This window comes from Paroedura picta, chromosome 8, assembly GCF_049243985.1.
Source record: "Paroedura picta isolate Pp20150507F chromosome 8, Ppicta_v3.0, whole genome shotgun sequence".
Taxonomy (NCBI): Eukaryota; Metazoa; Chordata; class Lepidosauria; order Squamata; family Gekkonidae; genus Paroedura; species Paroedura picta.
In genome coordinates, this window is record NC_135376.1 from 50792751 (window position 1) to 50804302 (window position 11552).

General features: G+C 45.0%; 1 protein-coding gene across 2 annotated transcripts; it reads left to right on the forward strand.

Annotated features, from left to right (window-relative positions):
• The first annotated feature begins 310 nt into the window (after positions 1–310).
• Positions 311–11246, forward strand: ADRA2A (adrenoceptor alpha 2A). 2 transcript variants are annotated; one of them, XM_077349710.1, is made up of 2 exons: positions 311–417; positions 1290–11246. In XM_077349710.1, exon 2 carries the CDS (start codon positions 1343–1345, stop codon positions 2708–2710), a length of 1368 nt encoding a protein of 455 aa, XP_077205825.1. In that variant the 5' UTR covers positions 311–417; positions 1290–1342; the 3' UTR covers positions 2711–11246. The 2 variants fall into 2 exon arrangements, with proteins under 2 accessions (XP_077205825.1, XP_077205824.1); XM_077349709.1 differs by lacking the exon at positions 311–417 and adding an exon at positions 753–975.
• Positions 11247–11552: the final 306 nt, after the last annotated feature.

Sequence of the window (11552 nt, forward strand, 5' to 3'; positions counted from 1 at the left end):
ATGCGCATGTTCACCAGGGAAATCTCTGCCAGGGCAGTCTGTGGTTACAAGCACTGTGGCATCTGCATATATCTGGGGGCCGGCTGGTATTGGGCAAAGTGCAGTCGTCCTATATCGATGTATAGAGAGGGAATCTTTGGCCATGAGACGGACCCCAGTGTGTGTGGGAAGATGTGCCTCACTTCCACAGTGGGCTTGTGAAGGGCGTGTGTCCCTCCCTCATCCAGGTATGTGATGGATGCAGCTGCTTTCCGGATCCCGGGCGGGGGGCGGGGGGCAGGGGGGGAGCTGCCTAAGAACGGCCTCCGCAGGTGTCCGCCGTGAGCCCGCCAAGCGCCTAGCGAGCAGACTTCGTGGGGACTTACTTGTTGTGCCGGTCGCAATGGAGCCTGACGACGGAGCCCGCTGTGCCTGCGGGTGGGTGGGGAAGGAAGGCGGAGCGCCCCAGGGCGCGCGGAGCCGAAGGAGCCCGTCGCCGGCGCGTTTGCGGGGCAGCCCGGGGTGCGGGCGCTGGCCGGGGGCGCCGGGCAGCTAGTCCCGCGAGCGAAGCGGGCGAGGCGCGGGGCTGCCGGTGTGCCGGAGCCGGGCTCCCGAGGGAAGGGCGGGCGGGCGGGCGCTGCTGGCGCCGGAGCAGTTGCGCGGCAGAGGCGGGGAAGGGAGCCGGCCGGGGGCCGTCCCCACGTGGCGCTGACGCTGCTGCTCGGCACCGCCGGCCCGATCCCGGGCTATAAAGCGAGCGGGAGGCGGCGAGGCAGCGCCTGAGCAGGCGACTCCGCCGGAGGACTACCCGGCTCGGCGGCCGAGGCGGCGCCGCCCCTTCCTCCTGCCCGAGCCGCCCGCTCCTCCCGGGGCGCGCCACTGACCGACGGGCTCTTCGCGCCGGGCTCTGCCGGCCGGGCGGGCGGGCAGAGAGGAGCGCAGCGGCCGCCGGGGCATGCCCGCGGGAGGGGTCCTGCCTGCGTGCGCGAGGCCGAGGTAAGCCCCCGCCGCGCCCGCCCGCCCGCCGCGCCCCATGCCCAAGTGGCGGGATACGAGGCGGCGGCGGCAGGTCGTCTGCGCCTCGCTCACCTGGGTGGAGAGGAGCTAGCGGGGCAGGGCATCGTCGACCCCCGCGCTTTGCCGGCCGAAGGAAAGTCGCAGAGGAGCGCCTGCCTTCCCGTCCTGTCCTGCCCTGTCCTGCCCTGTCGTCTGCTCGGAGACTCTGACGGGCCGATGGACGCCCGAGGCGGTGGCTGCCCTTGCTGGTGCAGGTGGGCCAGGCGCTGAGACCTTTCTCCTCTTCTTCGCAGGTGGGGCCGGGCAAGGACCACCCCCCCATCCCACGCAGGCCGCACTGGGGTGGATGTTGAACCTACAGAGCCCGTTCACGGAGAGGGGGGGATTCTTCTCTTCCCTGGCACACCTGCAGGCTCTGCAGGAAGACAGCGACCTCCAGCACATGGATGGCAACGGGAGCCTCAACGGGAGTGATGCTGGGCACAAAGGGGGCCTTCCCTACCCCTTGCACACCACCTTGGCCCTCATCACCCTGGCTACGCTGCTCATGCTCTTCACCATCTTTGGCAACGTGTTGGTCATCATTGCTGTCTTCACTAGCCGGGCCCTCAAGGCCCCACAGAACCTCTTTCTGGTCTCCTTGGCCTCTGCTGATATCTTGGTGGCCACCCTAGTCATCCCCTTTTCTCTAGCCAATGAAGTGATGGGCCAGTGGTACTTTGGAAAAGTGTGGTGTGAGATTTACCTAGCCTTAGATGTACTCTTTTGCACCTCATCTATTGTACATCTCTGTGCCATCAGCCTAGATCGTTACTGGTCTATCACTCAGGCCATTGAATACAACCTCAAGCGTACTCCACGCCGCATCAAAAGCATCATCTTCCTAGTCTGGGTCATCTCGGCTGTTATCTCTTTCCCACCGCTCATCTCCATCATGAAGCAAGGTGAGCCTGACAGTTCAACCCATCAAGAAACAGACTCAAAACAAGAGAGCAAGACACCTACCTGCAGCATCAACAAGGAGACGTGGTACATCATCTCTTCCAGCATTGGCTCATTTTTTGCTCCCTGCCTCATCATGATCCTGGTTTATGTCCGTATCTACCAGATTGCAAAGAGGAGGACTCGTGTGCCTCCCGGCAAGAGAGGGGAAAATTCAGAGAGGAAGCAGAATGGGCTGGCAGATAAGGAAGATGTTCCTGCGATGACCAAACTTAATGGGGAGAAGGGAGCTGTGGCAGGAGGAAGCCAGGAAAGGGAAGAAGTCAATGGCATTGACTTGGAGGACACCTCCTCCTCAGAACATAATGAGGACCATCAGTCCAGGAAGCAGGAAAAGGCTCAGAGAGGAAAGGGTAAAACCAAATTAAGCCAGATTAAGCCTGGGGACAACTTGCCTACCAGAGTGGAGGAGGAGAGGAATGCCAAAGCTTCCCGATGGAGGGGCAGGCAGAACCGGGAGAAACGCTTTACCTTTGTATTAGCAGTAGTGATTGGGGTGTTTGTGGTTTGTTGGTTCCCTTTCTTTTTCACCTACTCCTTGACTGCTATTTGCAAGAGTTGCTATGTGCCTGACACCCTCTTCAAATTCTTCTTCTGGTTTGGTTATTGTAACAGCTCCCTGAACCCTGTCATCTACACCATCTTCAACCATGACTTCAGGAGGGCCTTCAAAAAGATTCTCTGCAAAGTAGACCGAAAACGGATTGTGTGAGAACCCAAGTTTATTTGCAAGGGTGATAAAATTTCTTTTTCTTCCAGAGGGGCTCTACTCCCCTCTGGGTATTGTCTGAACTGATTTCTGAACTCAGACTCTTCAAAGACTTCAGGTGAGACAAAGTATTTAAAACAGTAGCACACGGCCTCAGCCAAAGGGGAATATTTCTGCCCAGTTGGTGGAATTGGAGACTTGACTGTAGGCATTGTTTATGTACACTTGTAAGTTTGACTTGTCACAAAACGGAAATGAAGGGGGAAGGGAGGCACAAAGATGAAAGGAAAGTCCTATATTTCAGGAGCACTTTCTTTCTACTTTTGTTTTCTTTGTACAAATGTAATTAATGCTGACATCCTTGTAAAACTACAGTATTGCATCTTTGGGAATCTAGACATCTTTAATTTGAGTAGAAGAAACGGGCTTTGAAGCATCTTTAAATATATCTTGAAAACTTGAAGCATTGTGAAAAGAAATGACCAGACCACTGGAGCCATCTCATCAATCCTAAAATGCGATAGTATTAAAGAACCAAGATTTCCAATATGTTGTTGGATTTTGGGATCTTAAAAAAACTGGTAGCATACACTTGAAACAGGCAGTGTTTTATTCTACTGCCTATGTGTAGCTTGTTTTTATTTTATTTTTGTGTTCTCTTTATGCAGTATTTGATAAAAAGCTGTACTTATTTTTTTTCCATCAAGAAAAATGAGCAAATATTAAAACTTTCACAATTGGCATAGAAGCTGTCAAAAGGCTAAACTCATTTTAACATTCGATGCTCAAGACCAATTAGGTACTAAAATGGTTAAGATAAAGTACAACCCCCCCATCATACACTGATATATGTTCAGTGCTAACTTATTTCCCTAGCCTGCAGTTCTAAATAGATAACCTGACAGATGCAGCCTTTTATTTTTCTGTTTACCATGTTATTGGATCTGCATTGATTTTTAACATTTTCATTTATACTAGATTTCCTGCACACAAAACTTCCTTCATGCACATGGGCACTTTGTTCTTTTAAATAATCACAAAAATGAAGTTTTTGTTATTCCAGATGTGGTACATAAATATCTCTTTTGGTTTATTCTAGACTGACTATTATACACATGTAAATTTATATAGGAGGAAGGAAGTTAATGGGGCAGTTATGCTGTTTATATTATGTGAAAATTTATACAGGTACTGGAAAGGAAGAATTAATAATTTTGAGAATTATCTTCAAGGGTTTATTTTTGGAAATATCTATAGCAGGACAGACATCCTGACCATTATTAAAGGGGGGGGGGGAAAGGAGGAATTAGAGACTTCTTGTTCCATGTTTTCATTTTAATTATAAATGGGATGGCCTTTATTTGGATGAATTGTCCTTTTTTCCTGGAATGCCAGCATTCTATAGTATGCCACCGATGCTCTGTATTCTGGGAATACCACACCCTTGCTGTATGCCAAAAGACCAAACATCTGATCTCAGTAGTGCCTCCTTGATCTGTATTTAATCTAGCAAAACCACTGTCAATATGATAGTTATGGAGAAAGGGAGGGATAGCTTTTTAGTATCAGAAATAGATAATTTGAAATTGTTTTATAGTTGGAGAGCCCGTTAAAGCTGTTTACATATAACTTTATAATGCAGAGTTTTTAGATTTCTTTTTATCAATTTACCAGTAAGGGGAAACACTCTTCAGCTGAACTGACTACATATGGATGCAGATTTGTAATGTATTTCTAAAATGGATTGGGCTAGCACATTACTGTCTATGGAGGAACAGCAGTCTGACTGCTAAGCTAACCCAGTGCCACAAAATGTGGCTCTCTGCCATTTTAATCATGTTGCCAGGATATCACAGTTAGCAGTGCCAAGGCCAATGCTTAAGATCAGGGTTCCAGAACAGCAGTTATCAACAGCAGTCCCTTACATTAGTTTTTAGACTACAATAACACCTTTGTTACCATGATCACTTGGTAACCAACACACACACACACACACACTTCCTTCAGCATCTCAGTGGGACCACCCATTTCATTCCCAAAACAACCTGGTGAGGCAGGTTAAGCCTGACAGAAGATGAATGGCCACAGTCACCCAGTGAATTTCATGTGGTTGATGATATTTCAAATGAAATATCATTCTAAATCTGCATGACTTCCCCCAGTTGCTCCAAGTAGATCTGAAATTTCTCACAAGGGTATTTGAATGTTTACCAGTGGAAGGAATTAGACACTGGGAAGTTTTTCAGTAACCTGAGGCAAATTGCCTGTATTCCTGCTTGGTCTTATGATGTCTTGTGGTAGCAAAAGAGAAAAAAAGAAAAAAAATCATTTCATGTGGAGCAAAGTATGTTGCCCTAGCATCTTAGGTGCTGATTTTCTGTGAGTGTTCTAGAGTGAATTTGCTAGTTTAAGATTGGGATCCTAGACTTTGATTATTTTTTGACTGAAAGGAGTTCAGCTGTTTCATTTGAATGCAAAAAAATCAGTGCTTCATCACAGCACATTCAACAGGAGACAAGATGGTAAACTACTTGCTGCAGATCCTGGTTTCTTTGGAGGGCTTACCAGAGATGGCAAGTAAATTCTTTCTTGGGTTACCACAACAGTAATTACAGGACACAACTCTGGAGAAAGTTACATGTATTTTAAGCTTCATTAACTGGCCCAGTTATGTCTGGATTGTGCCCGCTTACCTTGACGCAATGATTTAGTGTGTGTGTGTTTGGTACAGCAGCCCGAAACTTCACTGCTGCGTTACTTTTTCAATAGAGGAAAGAATTCTGGCAGTCTTCTCTTTCCATTGAAATGAGTGGGACAAGTTGTGGCCAAGAGGTCTGTGTGGAGCACTCATGGGGCCCTTGCTATGGGGTCAAAGGCCTTTAAAGCATTATCATTTTCATCATCTTTATGTCAGAATAAGAAATGGAGTAGGACTCTTTTTAGGAGTGCAATATTAAATGTAATCAAATAGAAAACACCTTATGGTTGGATTCCCCATCCCCCCTTCCTTTCTTTTTATTATAACTTCATCTGGTGAAACCACCACTTGATTGCCATGCCATTTGTGCTTTTAAAGAGATCAATCGATGATAGAGGCCATAATGAATAAACAAAACAAATAAAGTTTCTATATTAAAATGTGTAATAATTGTCTGTATTTGCAGCAGTTTATAGCTTTAAGGACATTGGCACCTGGGAAATTGACCTTTGAAAGAACATACAGCCAGAGTCTCTTATAGTTTGCAGAAGGCATTGTTACAGCTCAGACAGAACAATGGTCTGGTTCATTGTGCAAGTGACACACTGACAAATAAGCTTTTGATATTATTTTGCATTCTTCCTTCATGCCACAGCAAACCCATTCATGTACCTCTTACAGAACAAGGATTAGGGATTACTGTGCACGAGTTGCTCTGTATATTTAAGTTTGTCATGTCTTTCCACCCCCTATGTAATATTGGCCCAGTGTTGTGTTTACTAACTGTGGACAGACTGCTGAGTAATTCAGTTGCAAGTACAAGCAGGAATTATTGGAGTAGGAGGAAAATCAGTGCTTGTATACAGCTCAACACCAATTGGTGTTTAGCAGTGGTCCCCAACTCCCGGTCCGGAGACTGGTCCCGGTCCATGGATCAGTTGGTACTGGGCTGCAGCTTCTCCTCGTCTTCCTCCCTGGCTGCTGCCTCGGGGGCTGCCCTGCCACTCTGCCACCGGCTCACCTTTGGTGCTCTCCAGCAGTTGTCATGGCTGGGGCTCTCCCTTGGCAGCGCTCCCCAGCGGGCGGTGGGAAGTCAGGGGCACCAGCGGGAAAGCAAGTGTAGCAGGGGCTCAGGCGGCAACGTCCCTCAGCAAAATACCACCCCCCTGGGCTTCAGTAAAATTGTCAAGCGTTGACCGATCCTCGGTGATAAAAAGGTTGGGGACCACTGGTTTAAAGAACACATAGATTATTTGTTTAATTCACCATCTTCAAGAACAGAGCCCAGTTTTATGTGTCAGAATGAATGAGTGAATATTTTAATCTGTGTGAAGACAGGTGACAGAAATTCATTCCATAAACTCCAAACTTTGAGGCATGGTTTGTATGTGCTGACAAACTAGGGTTGCCAGCTTCAGGTTAAGAGAACTGAAGAGAAGCCATGTTGGATCAGGCCAATGGCCCATTCACTCCAACACTATGTCATACATTGGCCAAACCCCAGATGCCATCAGGAGGTCCACCAAGGAGGGCTAGAATGCCAAAAGCCTTCCCACTGCCCCCCCCCCCCCGTACCAATAATACAGGGTGTCACTGCCCCAGATATAATGTTCTATCTATACATTGTGGTTAATAATTGCTGATGGACCTCTGATCCATATGTTTATCCATTCCCCCCTAGAAGCTGTCTATGCCTGTAGTTGCCATTACTTCTTGTGGCACTGAATTACATGTGTAAATTACTCTTTGGGTGAATAGGTACTTCTTTTGATCTGTTCTAACCCTCCTGCTTATTAATTTGTGTGCCTGTGAGTTCTTGTATTGAGAAATATGTAGAAAAGTACTTCTTTACCTTTGCAAACCTCTATCACATCACCCCTCGGTCATCATTTTTCCAAGCTAACCTTTATTCATAGGGGAAGTGTTCCACCCCTTTAATGATCTTGGTTGCCCCTTTTTGCACTTTTTTCCAATGCTATAATTCCTTTTTTTGAGGTGTGGTGACGAGAACAGTATTTCAAATGAGGCCGCACCATAGATTTATATAAGGGTGTCATGATACTGTCTGATTTGTTTTCAACCCCCTTCCTAATAATCCCCAGCATAACATTTGCCTTTTTTATTGCAGTTGAACACTGAGGTGACATTTTCAGGGATTTATCTACCACAACTACAAGAGCTCTTTCAGTTGCCACTAGTTTGGACCCTATTAATGTATATTTACATATGCTGGGAAATAATTATTTTTGGGGGGTGGAACCTAAGAAGGGTAGGGTTTGGGGAGGGGAGAGGAGAGGAGAGGAGAGGCTTCACCTTCCAAAGTGGCATTTTCTCCAGGTGAACTGATCTTTGTTATCTGGAAATCAATTGTAATTCCTGGAGATCTCCAACTACTACATGGAGCTATACTATCCCATGAATCTAGAAACTTGTAATGCACTGAAGGGCAGAGAGAATACATGTGCACAAAGCATTCAGGTATGCTCCCGCAAGAGCCAAGCCATGATTCATATTGATGTCTGAATTTTTCCAGTGGATTCTTGTCATATTTATTTTACTACCATTATTATTTCATGGGAAATGGTACAAATTATTTTACCCTGATTGCCCCTTTAAGCTTTTATATCCACATTACATTCAACCCTGTACATTATTCCATTATCACAATGTTAGAATAATATAACAACTACTGGTTATCACCAATTGTACTTCTATAATTCGGACAGCTGCTTGAACTGGGATAATTGCTCTTTTATACAGCTGCAAAATGGGATTCAACAGACCCATAGGCAATGCCAGTTCTCCAGTCAGTATGGACCTGTATGATACATGTGTTTGTCAACATATTAATACTTTATGTTCTTTGATATGCAATTTAAAATAATACATGTACATTTAAAGAGAAACCAGCGTGAAAAGACTGACTGGTTCATGCTAGTGTTATTCATTTGTTTTTCTTGATAAGTGGAGTCTGCACTACAAAAGGAATCAGAGTTTATTCTTTGATAATTCCATTCCCTGTTCTTTGAATTTCTATTCTTCCTTGTGCCACCTGACTGTCTTCAGTGTTTTCCTTACCCCTCAGAATTCCTAGGAAGGAGCCATGATTTTTATATACATAAATGCCATCAAATCGTAATTGACTTGTGGTGACTTCAGCAAGGGCTGTCAAGGGAAGGGAGAGGCGGAGGTGGCTTGCCATTTCCTTGCTCTGCAGAATCTTCCTTGGTGCTCTCCCATCCAAGTACCAAACTTACTTGGCTCCTGAGATCTGATGAGATTGGGCTATGCTATGCTGCCTTCCCTCATGCTAGGGTCTTTAACATGCTACAGGAGGGGGGGGGGTCAACTTAAAATCCCAGTTCTTTGACAACTTCATCTGAGGTGGCCATTGGATATTATTGACTAGTAATTGGGGGAGCAAAGCCAAGTTAGAATGTAATCTTGTTGCTCTGGAACCTGGACAATTTCATTACGCTGTTTGTTAATTTGCCCTCTCCATCTATAAGTCTGAACTGATTATTTCATTCCATGATATTGGGGCATTTCCCACGGCTTAAAAATAGCACAATGGTTGCCGATTGAAAACGCTACTAATTTGCCATAACGCACGACGTCGTCAACAATCTGCAACAATCCTGAAACCGATCAGCAATAAGCGCTTCGTTGTGGCGCTTTCAGGGGAATCCAGAAAACTGGATTCACCCTCCGGATAGCGATACACTCCTGCAACCAATCTGCAACAGTAGCGCTAAAGACCTGTGCGTTACCATTGTAGCTGGTTCTTCAAAGTCCCTCCCCCTGGATCTCTCCTCCAAACTTCCGGCGAAGCGATCGCCATTTTTTTTTCTCGGAGCGAGCGGGGATAAACGCACCGGCGAGCCTCTTTCTGTTTAGAGGCTTCCCTGGCTTCAGTCCTTCACCTTTAGTCACTAAGCACAAACCACATAAAAGCCCGTTTGCTGAAATAAAGTCCCTTTATTTTTTACACATAAATTCAGCCGAAAATCGAGCCCGTGAGAAGGGGGGGGGGAATTTTTTTTTATCACTCGAGCCAGCGTGCCAACGATCATACAATCAAACGATAGATCACATTAGGCAGCTGGATGGGTCTCTCCAGTGCAAGGAATCTACGTAGATTCGTTGCTATGGGTCTGTTTTTTTTTTTAAAAAAGCTTTCTTAAAGGGAAAGGGGCTGTTTGGGAGCATGCTAACGGCTGCCCATTGGCTGCTTGACGGCCAGGGGCGGGACAAGCTTGGCAATAGCGCTTCCTTTCTAGCGATTTCTGCCGAGACCGGAAGCCTGTGGGAAACGCTAAAAAACGCAACTGATTCCACTACAAAGCCAGGTGTGCAAAACGACGAATTCCACTATTTTAAATGGCGATTTTTCATTCCGCAAACAATTTGCAACAAAGATCGCCGTGGGAAATGGCCCATTGTATCTGAGGAAGTGTGCGTGCACACCAAAGCTTGTACCTTGAATAAAACTTTGTTGGTCTAAATTTGTTCTGCTGCTTCAGACCAACACAGCTACCCACTTGAATTTATCTTGCTGCTGATCCTGTTCATTCGGCTCTTAAAAGTTCAAAGTTCTTGCAGTTTATTTCTTTATTGCAACCAGTACCCTGGCAGACTTTCTCAATGATTGTTTCAGTTTTACTGTTCCACCTAATCCGTATGCAAATACTGGATATTTTAAAATATATTTTATTTTTGGATTACTTGAGGCAGGAATTGGTGGGGCTGTTTGAGTTGGAAAAAAATATCATATACATTTTAAAAAAGCATTTTCCTTTGCTAGTATTAACACTGAATACAATGAAAATAGATGGTTAGGAAATCTTGGATCTTATTTAATTATGTTAGCCACTAATATATAATATAATCTTATGGAAAAGAAACGTTGGGTCAATCAGTCACTGAGAATACTGTTGTTGCTTCTGTCCCAGGATTTGTAGTGAGAGATTATCTTCATTGGTGGTTTGCACAAACATTTTAATTTATTTTTAATGAACACAGTTTTAGAAATTGAATTCTCACAGTCAGATATTTGATTGGTAGATGGAGTTCTGCAGTTCAAGATCTAGCCAAGTTCTTGGGAACCGCCAAAATATCTTCACAGGACTCTTGCTGTTCCAAGCAACACTTGTTTTATGAAGCTGAGCTGGTGTTATTTGATCAGTTTCTAGAATACAGATGGGCACAAATCAAACCATGAAACAAAATTTGTGATGAATTTTGCTTTGTTTGGGGTTCGCCATCTGAAGTTCCTGATGGGTGTGCTCTCATGAACTTCCACAAACTTTTAAAACAGTTTCTGATGGTTTGTGGATAGAGCAGAAAGCAGGGATTTAAAAGCATGCTGAGTCCCTTTAAACCCCTGCTTTCTGTTCCCCATGAAAATTGTAAAGACATCTGAGCCTCCCCACAGTTCAGCTGTTTCGGGCTGTCTTGTGCAGTCCCTTTAAAGTCATTTAAATATGGTTTATGGGGCTATGAACTATGAACCGACACAAATTACATTTTCCCTAGCCTAGAATGTCCAGGTATTTCTTGAGACTTTGAAGTATTGCTCCAAGGGCTCTAATAACAATTGGCACAATGGTAACCCTCTTCTCCCAGAGGTATTCTAACTCAATTTGTAGGTATTGGTATTTTGTAATCTCCTCTTCTTTCTTCTTGATTGTATAATAATATTGTTACAAACGTACTTTGTACTACATAATACTTTAATATAAAGAAGAGGGAAAAGGAGGGTGACTATTCATAAAAGGCAAAAAGATATGTTTTATCTCTAACCTTTTCATTCCAGTACATAATAAAAATGCAGTCACAAAACTTGTCTGTACAGAGTAAATTATTTATTTCTATCCTTTGGTAGCTAAACTAACAGTTTCATGGAAGCTGAACAGACCTCTGGCATGTAGTGTCTGCATGAGGTTTGGCTGTAAATTTGGAAAGTTCTCCCACACTTATAGCATGAGAAACTACTAGCTGAATGAGAGCAGGACTTTTATGGTCATTATATTGACAACCCATTAAATAGATTCCATATGTTGGCTGTGCTTTGTGGCTATAGCAGTTTGTCTCATGTGAGCTAGATATTTTCTGTTGTAAGATGATTGTGGTGGGGGAAAATCTTAA